At 37.2% G+C, this 14,813-nt stretch overlaps 1 protein-coding gene across 2 annotated transcripts in view; it reads right to left on the bottom strand.

The window, feature by feature from the left end:
- The window catches only part of LNPK (lunapark, ER junction formation factor), a 77,750-nt gene extending 63,269 nt beyond the window's left edge, over positions 1 to 14,481 (bottom strand). Inside the window, exons 1-4 of one of the 2 annotated variants that reach the window (XM_032407638.1) lie at positions 14,351 to 14,481; positions 8,182 to 8,278; positions 6,213 to 6,254; positions 4,767 to 4,954 (exon numbers count right to left, since the gene is read on the bottom strand). In XM_032407638.1, the coding sequence (XP_032263529.1) occupies positions 4,767 to 4,954; positions 6,213 to 6,254; positions 8,182 to 8,278; positions 14,351 to 14,481 (458 nt within the window). The remainder of the gene's footprint in view (positions 1 to 4,766; positions 4,955 to 6,212; positions 6,255 to 8,181; positions 8,279 to 14,350) is intronic. The other variant, XM_032407628.1, reaches the window with a different exon arrangement.
- Positions 14,482 to 14,813: the final 332 nt, after the last annotated feature.

The raw sequence follows: 14,813 nt of genomic DNA, 5'->3' as shown, positions 1-14,813 counted from the left end.
AGGTTATAATTTGTTCAGTAATAGTTGAAAAGATCAGAGATATAAATTATTGACTCTGAAAGGCAAAAAAATTATAGGTTGGAATCATACCAAGTTCCTCCATATGAAGGAAAGAAAATATAATAAAAATCACAGCATCTTATATAGAATATTGATATTCTATCACAAAAGATAATTTTAAGATAGTTATGATTATGTAATATATGCTCAGTCCTGAATCCATGACTTCTCTGTCCAGTAAAAGCATTTGGGAAACCTGGAATGCAGAAATAACAGTCACTTTTTGCAGTTATCAGGTAGATTTCTAAGATATATAATCAGTATAGACAGTGATAAGTAAAACACTACATTTTATTGCTCTTTCTGCTTCCATTTCTTTAAGTAAACCCTGGTCTACACCTCAAAATTTTTGTTTCCAAAGGAAAAAAGTCCAGGAATAAGCTAAGGCAATAGCTCACACAAAAGAAAATATCCTGTGGTAAGTCTTCTTTCTACATACCACAACATTTACTTTCACGTTATTGTATTTTATTTTTGATTGTCATCAATCAGGAGGACAATTCTATTCTTTGTTTGATAACTGGCCTATGCTTCCAAAAGTGAAGAGCTCAGTGAAATAGAAGCTGCGGCAGCTGAGAACCAGGTCACAAATGTGAATGAGACAAAGTGAGAAATGGCTCTGAAGCTTAACAAACCAAGAAATACTAGATGCAGGTGATGCAGAACAGGCAGAAGGACACAGTAAGGATAATAGAGCCTCATACTCAAAACAGTAGAAAGATCAAACTGAAGAAATAACAGGTATTTTTAAAGAAATTACATTTTTCTACTTTGAAGAACAATTAGTAATATGATTTATTTGCCCAAAAAAAGTCTTCTGCAGCATAATAGCAGACCCAGTAAATCAGTTTGTGAAGAGCCATTACAATTAGCACAGTAAAGTTCCCTGTCAGACATTCTTTTGCAACTAGATAAAAATTTTTCATAATCAAAAAATCAATTTTGATATGGAAATGGAGGTCAAATGAGTTTTTTCTAAGTTTTTTAAAGATGCTTCAAACACATTTATTCCCTTTCTAAATTTCTTTCCTCCCCTCTTTTTATAAAAAACTAGAAATGAACAAGGGAAAGGGTCTCAGCATTATAAAATCTACTGCCACACCTGGGATAAGAAGCATTCAAAAAAATCCCAAAAGAGAAAAAAAATAAAGAAAATGGCAGAGGTTTTATTTGGTAATATGCATGCACTCAATTTTTGGCTCTTTTATCTATATACAAAGCTATAATTTTGTGATCTCCAGGAGTTCCAATTTGAAAATATGCCCTGCACTAAAGACTAAACAAACAAAATTTTTTACTACATCAGTCCCAAAGAAAGAGATCCTACACCTGCCAAATGTCAAACTAAAAAACCTAAATATCACCCAATTCCTTCTTTTCCCTTACCTTCCACTTCCTCCTGCCAAGTTGTCTCAGTTGTAGTTCTGAAATACTGCCAAGTCATCTATTCATCTCCACTGCCACTGAGATGTCAAATCCATCTTTACCTTTAAACTCCTATAACAGCATCCTAGCTGATCTCCGTTTCTACCCTTGTCCTCCTCAATCTCCACAGGCAGTACACATGATCCTCTTGACTTAAATCTCATCATGCCATTCTTCCATTAAAACCTTTACAAGCTTCCCATTTCACCCAAAATGAAATATAAACTCCTAGGCCATGACCCTCCCATGATCTAGATACTATCTGATTCTGCAAGCACACCCCCTATCACTTTTTCTCTCCATCACACATTCCTTATACTGATCTTTTTGACCCTAAAATAAGTCATGCTCTCTCCTACCTCACAGCCTTTGTATTTTCTGTTCTCTCTTCCTGTAAAGACCTTCCCTCAACTCTTGGATTTTTGTTTTTGTTTTTAGGATCTGAAGAATACACTGATGTAAAAAATTCAAGCAATACCAAAAAACATATGGAAAGAAACAACTACTAAAAATTCCACTGCCCAAGGAGAATTTCCATTAATATTTTGAGGATAATCCTTTCCTACATCTTTCTATGGATACATATGCCATCATACACTGTATCTATATAAATTATCTTCCACAAATTCCAACTCTTTCCAAGCTGGTTCTTTCTCATACATTAGTTCTCAATTCAAATACCACCTTCTCAAAAGAGGACTGTTCCTCTCTATCACCCTGTTTATTTCCTTCAGTGCACTTCTTTGTTTACTTGTCTCTCACTTTTTACCTGTCCGATCCCAATAGAACGTAAGCTCCATGAAGGCACAGATCTTGTCACTACTTTCTCAATCACTAGGGTCTAGCCCAATACCTAACACACTGCAGGTGCCCAGTATTTACTGAATGAACAGATAATGACTCTGTTTAACATTTATAAGATGCCAAATTCTAAATTAATATCTCCCACTCAAATTTATCTCCTGAGCTTCATACTCATACTTAACCATCCCACTTGGCAGCTCTCTCCAAATAGAACACAGGTAGTTTAGTCTCAGTGAGCAAACCTGCTCTTCCTCATGGGATTCCCTGTTTAGATGGTATTCCCTATTTAGATGAATGACACTACCATCAAACAAATTTCCCAAGCCATACACTTAAATTTTATCCTTGAGGCAATTATTCCCTGTCACCTCACACCCACCCAATCACCAAGAGCCTCTCCATACTACCTCAATTCTACCCCTTCAATACTCATTCAAGTCTCATTCAATACTCTTCAATACTCATTCAAGCCTCATTCAGCCCATCTGCTTCTCTTCCACTCTGCTGCCTCCACTCAGTTGCAAATCACTGTCAATCATTTTTCCCCTAGACAACCATAACCTAACTTGCTGCTTTAGATCCATTCTTATTCCCCTCTAACTTATTCTCCATAGTGCAGCCTCAATAGTATTTTCAAAATAACAATATGATCACATCATATTCCTTCTTAAAAATCTTCAATGGCTTCCCATTACTCTTAGATTAAGTCCTAAAATCCTTACTATGGATTATAAGGCCCACAAGAAATACCCCTTGCCTCACTATTCAGACTTTCCCTATAAACCAGACTTTGGCCTTCTTTCTTTTTTATTTATTTATTTATTTATTTATTTATTTATTTATTTGAGACAGAGAGAATGAGAGAGAGAGAGAGACAGAGCACATGAGAGGGGGGAGGGTCAGAGGGAGAAGCGGGCTCCCTGCCGAGCAGGGAGCCCGATGCGGGACTTGATCCAGGGACTCCAGGATCACGACCTGAGCTGAAGGCAGTCGCTCAACCAACTGAGCCACCCAGGCGCCCCTGGCCTTCTTTCAATTCTTTAAATCTACCATTCTCTATTCCCCTCAGGGCCTTCATATATGCCATTTCTTCTGCCTAAAAGATTATCCACCATGTCACACCACCCTTGCAACACATAATCATCCTCTGAGTCTCAAACTCAAAGGTCACTTCCTCAGGGCGGCGGTGGTAGGCAGAATTCTAAAGCTATCTCTCTTCCTCCCCAAGATTTCCATCCTCCGTTATACAATCAAACAGTAATCCAGGTATTGCTGTGAAGGGACTTCGCAAATATAACTGAAGGGACTTCGCAAATATAATTAAGTATTACTCAGCTGATTCTAAGCAAGGGAGATTATCCTGGATTATCCTGGTGGGTCTAATATAATCAGTTAAACCCTGAAACGCAGAGCTTTCCCTGGGCTGAGGGCAGAACTGGAAGTGAGAGAGATGCGGCACTAGTCAGCAAACAACCTGACTAAACCTGGAAGATTCTCCCCGCCCCCCCGCAGAGACTCCAGATAAGATCCCCGTCCAACTGATTGATTACCTTGATTTAGGCCTGCAAGACTTTAAGCAGAGACCCCAGGTCAAGCCACCTGGACTTCTGATCTACACAAACTGTGATACAACAGACGGGTGTTGCTCTAAGCTGCTAAATTTGTGGCAACAATAGAAAATGAATACAAAGACTCATCCCTGACCCCACCTCCACCACAGATAGTGTTAGAGCCTCTGGTAAATGTTCCCATAGCATTTGACACTTCTCTTTCATGATACTCATCATACTTATTACTTAATTTAATGTATGTAGTCTAAGATCTACATTCAGAGATTTTGTATTTTTGTATACCATACACCATTATATTCCAACATCTACAAAACTGGTACCTATAAATATTTGTAGAGTGAATGAACCAATTTTTATTCAATTGTCTCTCAAAATTCTCAATCATGGCACACCTTCAGTAAAGTGCTATATTATAAAATATTTCTATAGTAAGAGTCAATTGCTTTATAGCAGTGATGGGAAAAGAGACGGGATGAATGGAATACATTCAGAATCACTGGGGCAGTTATTTTTTATTTGTTTTACAAACCCTCCCTCAGTTACAACTACCTACAATCTGAAATGCCCACTCCTAAAATCTTTAAAAAAAAAAAAAAAAAAAAAAAAGAATGAAATGCCCACTCCTTGCCCTATATCCCTAGGGGGGCATGACCATCTATTAGAGAATTACAAAAGATTCTCATATAGAGCCATTATTACTGATGTCACTGAGTCATATTCCTCAGGTATGTTGAATTATAAATTAAAGCTTAATACAGTTGGCTTACTTTTTTAAATACTTTGCAAAAGAAAAAAAAAAGCAAATTTACTCAATCTGAAACATTACTATTTCACAATAAAAAGAGACTGAATATATTTTAACTGGTCAAAAAGAAGAAAGGTCAACTAAAAGAAAAATTTACTTACATCAATGGAAAAGCAAAAAATGGAAGTGTCATGGCAAGTCTTGCTGTGAATTCATCAGGAAGATACCACAAGTATACAATTAAACATGTAAACAGATAGAGAATCGAAGAGTAGAGAATTAATCTTCCAACCCATAATTTTTGTAATCTCTGATTTTTTTCCCTAAATTCTTCCAATGCTTGAATTTCCTGTTAAGAGAAAATTGTTCTATATTATTGAATTGAATCTCAAATTTCATAAAGACATCAAAATATTAACAAAAAAATTTTTAAATGATAGATTATATAGGAAGAACTCTTAAAAGTCAATGAAATATAATACCTTAATATTTTTTTAAAAGAACATAATATGAAAAAGAAAATTAGAAATGAAGTTAAAAACATATGAAAATGCCTATCCTGACAAGTCACTCTTTTTTTTTTTTTTTTTAAAGACTTTATTTATTTATTTGACAGAGGGAGACACAGCGAGAGAAGGAACACAAGCAGGGGGAGTGGGAGAGGGAGAAACAGGCTTCCTGCTTAGCAGGGAGCCCAATGTGCGGCTCAATCCCAGGATCCCAGGATCCCAGGATCATGACCTGAGCCGAAGGCAGATACTTAAGGACTGAGCCACTCAGGCACCCCTGACAAGTCACCCTTTTAAATGCAAAATTAAGGGATGCCTGGGTGGCTCAGTAGGTTAAGCATCTGCCTTCGTCTCAGGTCATGATCCCAGGGTCCTGGGATAGAACCGCATGTCAGGCTCCTTGCTCAGCAGGGAGCCTGCTTCTCCCTCTGCCTGCCATTCCCCCTGCTTGTGCTCGCTCTCTCACTTTCTCTCTCTCTCTCTCTGACAAATAAATAAAATCTTTAAAAATAAATAAAAAATTAAGATACTATTTTTGACATACCAAATTAGCAAAGATCAAGCATGAAATTGACATCAATAAATATTTATTAAACTAAATAAATAATAATTCTCTCTGTATAAGGTCTAAAAAATTTTGGCTAAAAATTAATTAATTAATTTTAAAAATCTGGCTACAAAAAGAATTAATAAAAATTGAAACAGTGACCCATACTAGATTCTTTCCATCTATTCATCACTCTCAATATTCCTAAGCAATAACCATTTTTGATAATGAAGTTTATGAACTTTTCGGATTGATAAAAACTGTTGCAGACTATCTTATAATCTACTTTACCCTATCTGGTAACATTGCTTTACACCATGCTATATACATCTAATTTCAACCTAACAGGTTCTAGTGACACAGACTTCTTAAGTCACTCAGAGACTTCCGATTTTTTTTGAGATAAAATAACATTAAAGTTCTCAGGCTTACTTTATATCATCTGTAAATTCCCAAACCAGGTCCAGTCTCCAAAACAATATACATATACTGAAATAATACTTATGCAATACCTAAGATGAATTAAAACACCGCAGAGCCAAAAAACATACCTTATCTATATTTTCCAGAACTTCTACAGTTGAAGGTTTTGTCTGTTATAGAAACAGATATGAGACATTAAAACTTGTTACTCCTAACTTAGAAACACTTTGACTTATAAAATCATAGAACATTTTAATTCAAAAATAAGTTTTTTCAAATGGTGTCAAGCAATATGTATTCCTATTTATTAATGAGATTTAGATTTAAATAAAATTATAATTATAAACAGAACTACATAAGGTTACAGAAATAAGCATTTTCCTACTTGACTTTTTAGTCCTAGAAGTACTTTCAACTCCAACAGCTCAATTTCTACCATTCTTCTTTTTAATTTCTACCGTTCCTAATCCCAATAGAACATGCTTTTATAAAGAAAGAAGTTTTCCTCCAAGAAAAATTTTCTTAGATATTACTATTCAAAAGAAATCATATATTTAAAAGCTCAAGACTAAAGATGGTCTGATTTACTATTGCTAAAAGTTCACTGAGGACTCTGAAAGTCAAAATCAATAGGCTACCTTCATTCTGAATTCCTAAAGTATTTTTCTGAAGATCAGATTTTTTTTTTTTTTTTAAAGATTTTATGTATTTATTTGAGAGAGAGAGAATGAGAGAGAGCACATGAGAGGGGGGAGGGTCAGAGGGAGAAGCAGACTCCCTGCCGAGCAGGGAGTCTGATGCGGGACTCGATCCAGGGACTCCAGGATCATGACCTGAGCCGAAGGCAGTCGCTCAACCAACTGAGCCACCCAGGTGCCCTAAAAAATATTTTTAACAAACTCTGCTATAATGAAGTATTCTTAGATGTCTTTTTAAAATCTGATCTTCAGGGCGCCTGGGTGGCTCAGTTGGTTGAGCGACTGCCTTCGGCTCAGGTCATGATCCTGGAGTCCCTGGATCGAGTCCCGCATCGGGCTCCCTGCTCGGCAGGGAGTCTGCTTCTCCCTCTGACCCTCCCCCCTCTCATGTGCTCTCTCTCATTCTCTCTCTCTCAAATAAATACATAAAATCTTTAAAATATATATATATATATATATTTTTAGACACCCAGAATAAAAACCAGCCAAAATGTCTCATACAACACTTGAGAAACCACTTACCAATTATATACTCAATAATATAGGAGGGCAATGGATATCAGTTCATTGTAGTTCCCACAAGAGTTGTTAACATTAGGTTGAACCATATGAAATTGCTTTTTATGTAAGTCAAAATGGTTGAATATTGGCAATTTCATATGGTTCAACCTAACAAAGACAAAGGAAAAGTAGATAAATTTGATCCTCAAGCAGAACTGTAATAAAGTTTTAAAGGGAGGAGCAGAGAGTCAATAGAATACCAACCCAAAACAAAGCATTTCCAGTAACAGAGCAACTAGTCTACCAAGTATTGCTAGACTCATTATGGTAAAAAGGAGTTAAAAATAAGCAAAGTAGTTTGTCTGAGTTTGTTCTCTCATATTAGAAAAGAACATTAATATATTTTTTATTTTATAGCACTAAATTGGAGATACTTCCTCTAAAGCCTTAACCAATAAAATCAAACTGCATTTCAAATTTTGTTTAACCTCTAATTCCTAAAAGTGTATTTAGTATGACTTCAGCAAATACATAATAAACAAAAAGATATAGCCCATAAAACATAAGTATTATGTAGCATACAACTATAATTTCAAATAGTTCAACAAGACTGAAATGTAGGAGATAGAAGAAAACAAGAAAAGATAACCATTTGCACATGAATGCATAAATAAAAATAATTCATAAGTCAAAGTAAAATAATTATGTTAAACAGAGTCATTAAGATACCTATATAGCAAGTACAACTATTAAAGTCCAAATATACAACTAATTCATAAGAGAAGGAAGAAAATTAAAGAGAATTAGGTATAATATCAAGCTCTACTCAAGTCTATACCACAAAGAAGACTTTTACAATTAGATTTATATTAGACTAAGAACTGGCTGTAAAGAAAACTAACTTACCCTCCATCGAGAAAATAATCCACCCATCTTTTATGTGTAGAAACTGGGCACAATGATAAATATCATCAATTGTCCAGAGGAATTCACAGCTAGAAATAAAGCAAGTATTTAAAAATTTTAAGTTAAACACACACTATACCCACTATAAAATTTAGATGTTGCAATACTGCCCAAAAATACTATAAAATATTAATTTCTTTGAACTCCACTTATGTGGAAGTTTAGTTCAGATAGTCTTGGGATAGAATCTACCCTTCAAGAAATCCCTTTTTCCACACCAGGACATATTTAAAAGTGAAAATAAAGCTGAAAAGGCTTTTAAATGGAAAGGCATTTTAGCAGTGTATATTCATACCACTTTGCAACTTGCTGTTCTTTAAAGTGGGTCCCATAATGTTGTAAGAAAAGTTTTACTATACTACTTTAATTCTACATGCTTAGATACATTTCTATCATTCAGCTGTCTCCCAACTAAACTAGTTATTTGGAATTAGGGGTGTTTTACAATGTTTAGAATAATATCATTTTACAAGTAATAACAGAAAGCCAATGTATTTTGAATAAGAAAATAACGGTTACAAGACTATTAGTAAGCTTGAGCAAATCATTTAATGCTTCTGAGCTTTAATTTCCTTTTCTGTAAATTAGACTTAATATACCAGTACTTTTCACAGGACAGCCTTCATTATTACCATTTTACAGATAAGAAAATTAAGTGAAAAGACATTCAGTGATTTGCCCAATAGCTCAGAAGAAACAGGATTCAAAGCTACTATCTTCAGGGACGCCTGGGTGGCTCAGTGGGTTGAGCATCCCACTCTTCATTTCAGCTCAGGTCATGATCTCGGGGTTTTGAGATGGAACTCCGAGTTGGGCTCTGCGCTGGTTGTGGAGCCTGCTTGGAATTCTCACTCTTCCTCTCCCTGTGCCTCTCTAATTAAAAAAAAAAAAAAAAAAGCAAACAAAAAAAACACACAAAGCTACCCTATCTTCAGACTTCTGCTCTGTTCACTACTGTTCCAATACCCAAATAAACATTTCTCTCTGAAATTGTGTCTAAGTCCCTCAAGCCAGCAGACCTTCATGTCAGCTAGCTGTGTATCTATCTTCTTTTAGTCGTTTTTCTATGACTCTCAAATGTATTACAATATTACCATGTGGATGAAAATGTATCAGCCATCTTAGATTCTAAATCAATTTACCAGTCCATAATTATGTAAGTTTTTATTCTTTTAACAAGAAATAGTATAGGTATACTTTCAAATTTACATATTTTTACCAGGTATAGTTACATATTATCAGTGTATAAAACTACTTCATTCCACACACAAAAAAAGTTAGGCCATAATTCTCACATTTTTTTAAAACCATTAATGTAATAAAAAATGACACCAGTACCAAGTAAACACATTCACTCTGCAACACTATTTATAGATTGGATTAGCATAAGGCATACCAATCTCGGACTTTCTTGGTTAGAGAAATAACAAAGATTCTAAGTATAAAATACTTTCACTTACAAACTGATTTCTAGGACCAGAAATATCTATAAACTGTCCTAAAAAATTCTGGTGTTTATAAATGAATGTTATAAGTCACATTTAAGTTTCAACCTAAGTACTATTAATCCTTCAATATTAACTCAGTATTCAAATTTCTAAAATGCAGTTGTAGGAAGTCCAGGAACTTTAATGAATAGAAGTATAAATTTCTCAGTTAAAACATTAAATAGATCTTAAAACCTTCTTAAGATGCTAAAAATACTCACCAAGAAAGGTGACTGGTTGTGGGCGGGGATTTATATAAACTATTTAATTTGGTACTTTCAAAGTATATAGTAATTCCCTACTATTTGGGAACTAATTGTATGGTATCTAGCACAGTGTTTTGTACACAATTGACCTATACATTTTGGTTTGTAACAGTTATATGCCTCCGAGTTAAGTTTGTAGCCGTCAGAAATCAGAATTTTTAATATTTAAAGGTAATAACAGGGGTGCCTGGCTGGCTCAGTCGATAGAGCATGGGACTCTTGATCTTGGGGTCACGGGTTCAAGCCCCACGTTGGGGGTAGAGTTCACTAAAAAAATAAATAAATAATTTTTTAAAATAACATTTAAAAAAAAGTAATGACAACAATAAAGATACCAGTTAAATATTTGATAAACACTTTATCTCTAGTTGGCCCTAAAACAAATGCTTTACATGAATTTTACTATTTAGATACCACTATCATCCCATTTTATTATGTCGGAAACTGAGGCTAGGGAAGTGAAGTAATTTGCTCCCAAAAATATTATGTAGCATAGCCAGACACAGCATTTTAGTTGTGACTTTTTTATGAAGCAAATAGTTATTCCCAATAACACAAAATCAAAAATAAAATCTGCTTTATATAAATTAGATTGGAATATTTATATATTAAATATATGAAAGCACCACTGACATTCTCAAATAGCTGGTAAACAGAGCTACTGAAGTGGAAAGTAAGTTATAAACACAAGAGACAGTGTTGGTACAGTGTATCATGTGGCCCAATTCCTTCATTTGATTAAATCTGAATGCTTAAATCTGCATGGAAGAGTAGCTAAATGATTTGCCAAATCATTTTGGCAGCTAGCACCAGCAACGGGCAGAATTGGTACTGAAAGTCTGCAAGTACTGCCTTTACTTGTTTACTGCACATCATTTTTTAAGTGCAATATGAAATGTATGCATAATATTGTAATTAATACCAACCTTGACATCAATTATTTGCTTGGAGAATTGTTTTGATGTTAATGAATCAAACTATGGCTTAGCCTTTAAGATCCCTGAAGCAGAGTATTATGCTTTAAAATCTGTCCTCTAAAACAACATTAGGGTAAATAGTCATTAAATGCCTATCCATGCTTTCAGGATCATAAAGAACAAGTTAACCCTCATTGTTCCAGCAATTTTCCTAAAATTCCAAATTCCAGTATTTGTTAAAGAAGCTAATTTGCTATAATACTCACGGAATGGTAGTACCTTCCAACAGATATGAAAGCATAACAAAATTAAATAAATCAACTCTTTCTATATAGCTTTAATTTCATACCTCTTCTATTTTCAAACACTTTTTCCCTCCTTGCCACACAAACATCTTAACTCCAATTCCTGTGGCCCATTACTTACTATGAAACCTTGGGAAAATAAGTTTCTTAACCTCTCAGTTACTCAATATCTTCATCAGGAAAAGGATAGTTAAGGACCCTCTTAAGTGTCGAAAGGCTTAAGTGACATAATGCATTCGAAAGTATTTATAGCAGTGCCCGACACATAACTAATTTCTCAATACAAACTGTTTTTACTGCTGTGGTCATTGCCGTTTCCTAGTCCATCTCTTCCAACACATGTGAAATATATGGGAAGCAAATAACTAGCATTTCTTTCTGAAGCATAAATCAATGTTTGTCCTTGAGTGAACAGATTGCTCAATCTCAAGTGGCTTATCCCCAAGAACTCTTCCATGAATGTGTAGTCTCTTTCCCCTCTGATCACAATGGCACCTGACATGACCTTAAGAGCTGGATGCATCTAATGTGTTTTTCAATAAACAACAATGCCCACCATATTATTTCAATGTTTCCTATTAACTGATATTCACTCAGGTTTGGGTGTCAGAATTTAAAATCTTGGGCCATGTCGTTCTTAAATTTTCAGCTCACTTCAAGTTCGTATTAAAATAATGGAGGGGCACCTGGATGGCACAGTAGGTTGAGCATCTGACTCTTGTTGGCTGGGGTCGTGATCTCAGGGTCATGAGATCGAGCCCCGTATGGGGCTCAGTGCTCAGCGCGGAGTCTGCTTAAGATTCTCTCTCCCTCTGCTCCTCACCCCGCCCCCTGCTGTCTCTCTAAAATAAATAAATCTTCAAGAAAAGTAAAATAATGGAGTAAAAAAGGTCTGGATCAAAATATGGCTCAGCTGCATACTAACAATGTGGTCTTGGGTAAATTAAACTCTCTAACCTCAGTTTCCACATCTATGTAGTGGTGAAAATACCTACACTTCACAGAACTGTTGTAAGAATTAAATGAAATTATATATCACTTGGCACAGTGTCCAACAAGTAGTGAGTGCAGAATAAATTATAGCCATTATTATCACTATTATCAGGAAGCACATGTAGTACAGACAATACTCCTCACACAGACACCTTTCTAACTTCTTATAAAGTACTTATTTTCATAATTTTAAAATTGGAAAAATAAATTAGTTTGTATTTTAACTGAAATTGTATTGCCCTCATTTGCTCTAGTATTAAAAAATAAAACAAAATACTCTGCAGACTCTTCCATTAAAATAATCTTGCAGGCCTTTAACAGCCAAGAAAGTTAACTTTTATGTTTATCAAGTTCCAAACCTAAGTGCAAACTATTCAGTCACCATCAACAGTGCCTCTCTATTGTACTATTCAATTTAAGATTAAAAGTGATTTGTTCTAGAACTCTTTCAAACATCCTAACTGAAGAGGAAATCCTGAAATACCCAAACCACCACATTTATTGCTCAAAAATAAAATTACTGAAAAGAAGTACACCTCTAAAAGCACTTTTATTATATAAAAGCTGATTAATTCTGGTCTTCATGATAAGTTGATGTCCATTCTGAACTAAACACTACCAAGAAATGACTATTTAAGTAGAAAGATCTCTATATTAAATCATACCTGGTTGATAGCCATATAGCTTCTTAGATTCTCTGTCAAGTTAATAATATATAAACACTGTAAATTTATTAACAGTGGTGGGTTGTTCTTAATAGGTGACAGAGAAACTTATAATTCTAATTTTATTTTTTTTAAGATTTTTATTTATTTGTCAGAGAGAGAGAGAGAGAGCACAAGCAGGGGGAGCAGCAGAGGGAGAGGGAGAAGCAGGCTCCTCACTGAGCAAGGAGCCCGATGTGGGACTCCATCCCAGCACCCTGGGATCATGACCTGAGCCGAAGGCAGACGCTTAACGACTGAGCCACCCAGGCGTCTCAGAATTCTAATTTTAAATGCACCACTCATGTTTTTAAAAACATGTTCAAAATCAACTCTCTCCTAAAATGGAACTATGGGGGCTGCTGAGAACAAGAGATTATCATTCCCTGCCACTCCCTGCCAGTCTGAACACATGCCTGAAGCCAAGCTTACTCACATGCACACACACTGCTGTTGAACAGGGTCAGTTATGTTAATGATGACACCCAGGCCAAAGAGATAGGAGAAAACAATTGACATAAACCAGACGCCAACTGGGAAAAGCGGAACATGGAAAACTCAGTGAGTCACCGGTTTTATTACTATGAGGGCACCATCAGCAAAACTGAGTTCACTAATACCAACTTTCTCAATCCCGATACACAATATTAAAGAATTAAACTATTCTTAAAAGATTTTATTTTTAAGTAATCTCTACACCCAATGCGGCCCGAACTCACAAAGCCCAGATCAAGAGTCCCACGCTCCACCAACCGAGCCAGCCATCAATTAAAACTATTGAGGTAGTTTAAATTTGCTCTTCTCCTAAGGACTTGCCTATGACACCTACGCAACCTCGCCCATCCCTCCACCCCTTACACCGCCCACCTTCCCTCAAATAAGAACAACGGTTGTAGACAGGCTTCTCTGAGCAGCACGTAATCCACGCCCACATGCCTGGGCCGAGCAGCATGACACTGACAGTTTTCGGTCTCTCCCGATCTGTCCAATTCGTGGCGCCTCCGCAAACTCAGACAAAAAGAGATGGACAAAACACTCGAAGCGACAGCTTAGCGTTGAACCTTCTGACCCTTCGTCTCGACATAGGTGGGCCAAAGAGCCGATGCTCAACTCAACCCAGTCACCCCCCGGACTCTCCGAGAACAAGGCTGGGAAAACATCTCTCCTTTACTGGGGGCGGTGGGGAGGGGTGTTGCCAAAAGGGTTCTCTATTACTCCAGAGTCACCCCTGGCACTTTGCTGGGAAATCAAGGGGAGCAGGAGGCGACGTTGGTTAGCGCTCTCAGGCCACTCGGAGTGGGGCGGGGGCGCCGGGGAGAGGCAAGCAGGGAAACCGGGAGCGTAATTCCCAGAGAAAAGCTCAGCGCGCTTCCCCTCTGCCGAGCCCCGCCCCCCCCCCCCGCAACTGCCCTCATTTTGAGCGTTTTACCTGCAAGAAGCGGGCAGAGCCCGGCGCTTGCGTCCACGTCTGCCAGCTTCGGCGGCCACCGCGCAAGCCGTCTCCGGAGCAGGCAGCAGCCGCCACTGACAGAGGGATGGGCCCGGCCAACTCCTTCCCATCAAACCCCGCGCTCCCGCCGCCAGCCAATCGGCGCCACGGCCGGCGCGCGCCGCTCCGCAGTCACGTGACTGTGACCGGGGCGGGCAGTTGGGGCGGGCCTGTCGGGCGGTTGGCCGGAGGACGCCTGGCCATCTGGCTTCCGCGGCTAAGTAGGGTGCTCATCGTCGCGTCTCAGGGGTGTACTGCCATTTATTAGGAGTCTTACCACTACTGTTACTTCTTTTCCTCTGCCTCCTCTTTTTGTTTTCAAGCCTCTTCTGCCAACTCTTACTGGAGAAAGAAAACCCCGAAATTGATCCTGGTGGTCTTAGACCGCCGAGAGAGACGAGTG

The sequence above is a fragment of the Phoca vitulina genome, unplaced genomic scaffold (genome assembly GCF_004348235.1).
Source record: "Phoca vitulina isolate PV1807 unplaced genomic scaffold, GSC_HSeal_1.0 scaffold1, whole genome shotgun sequence".
Classification (NCBI taxonomy): Eukaryota; Metazoa; Chordata; class Mammalia; order Carnivora; family Phocidae; genus Phoca; species Phoca vitulina.
This window is presented reverse-complemented; position numbering and strand designations above follow the sequence as displayed.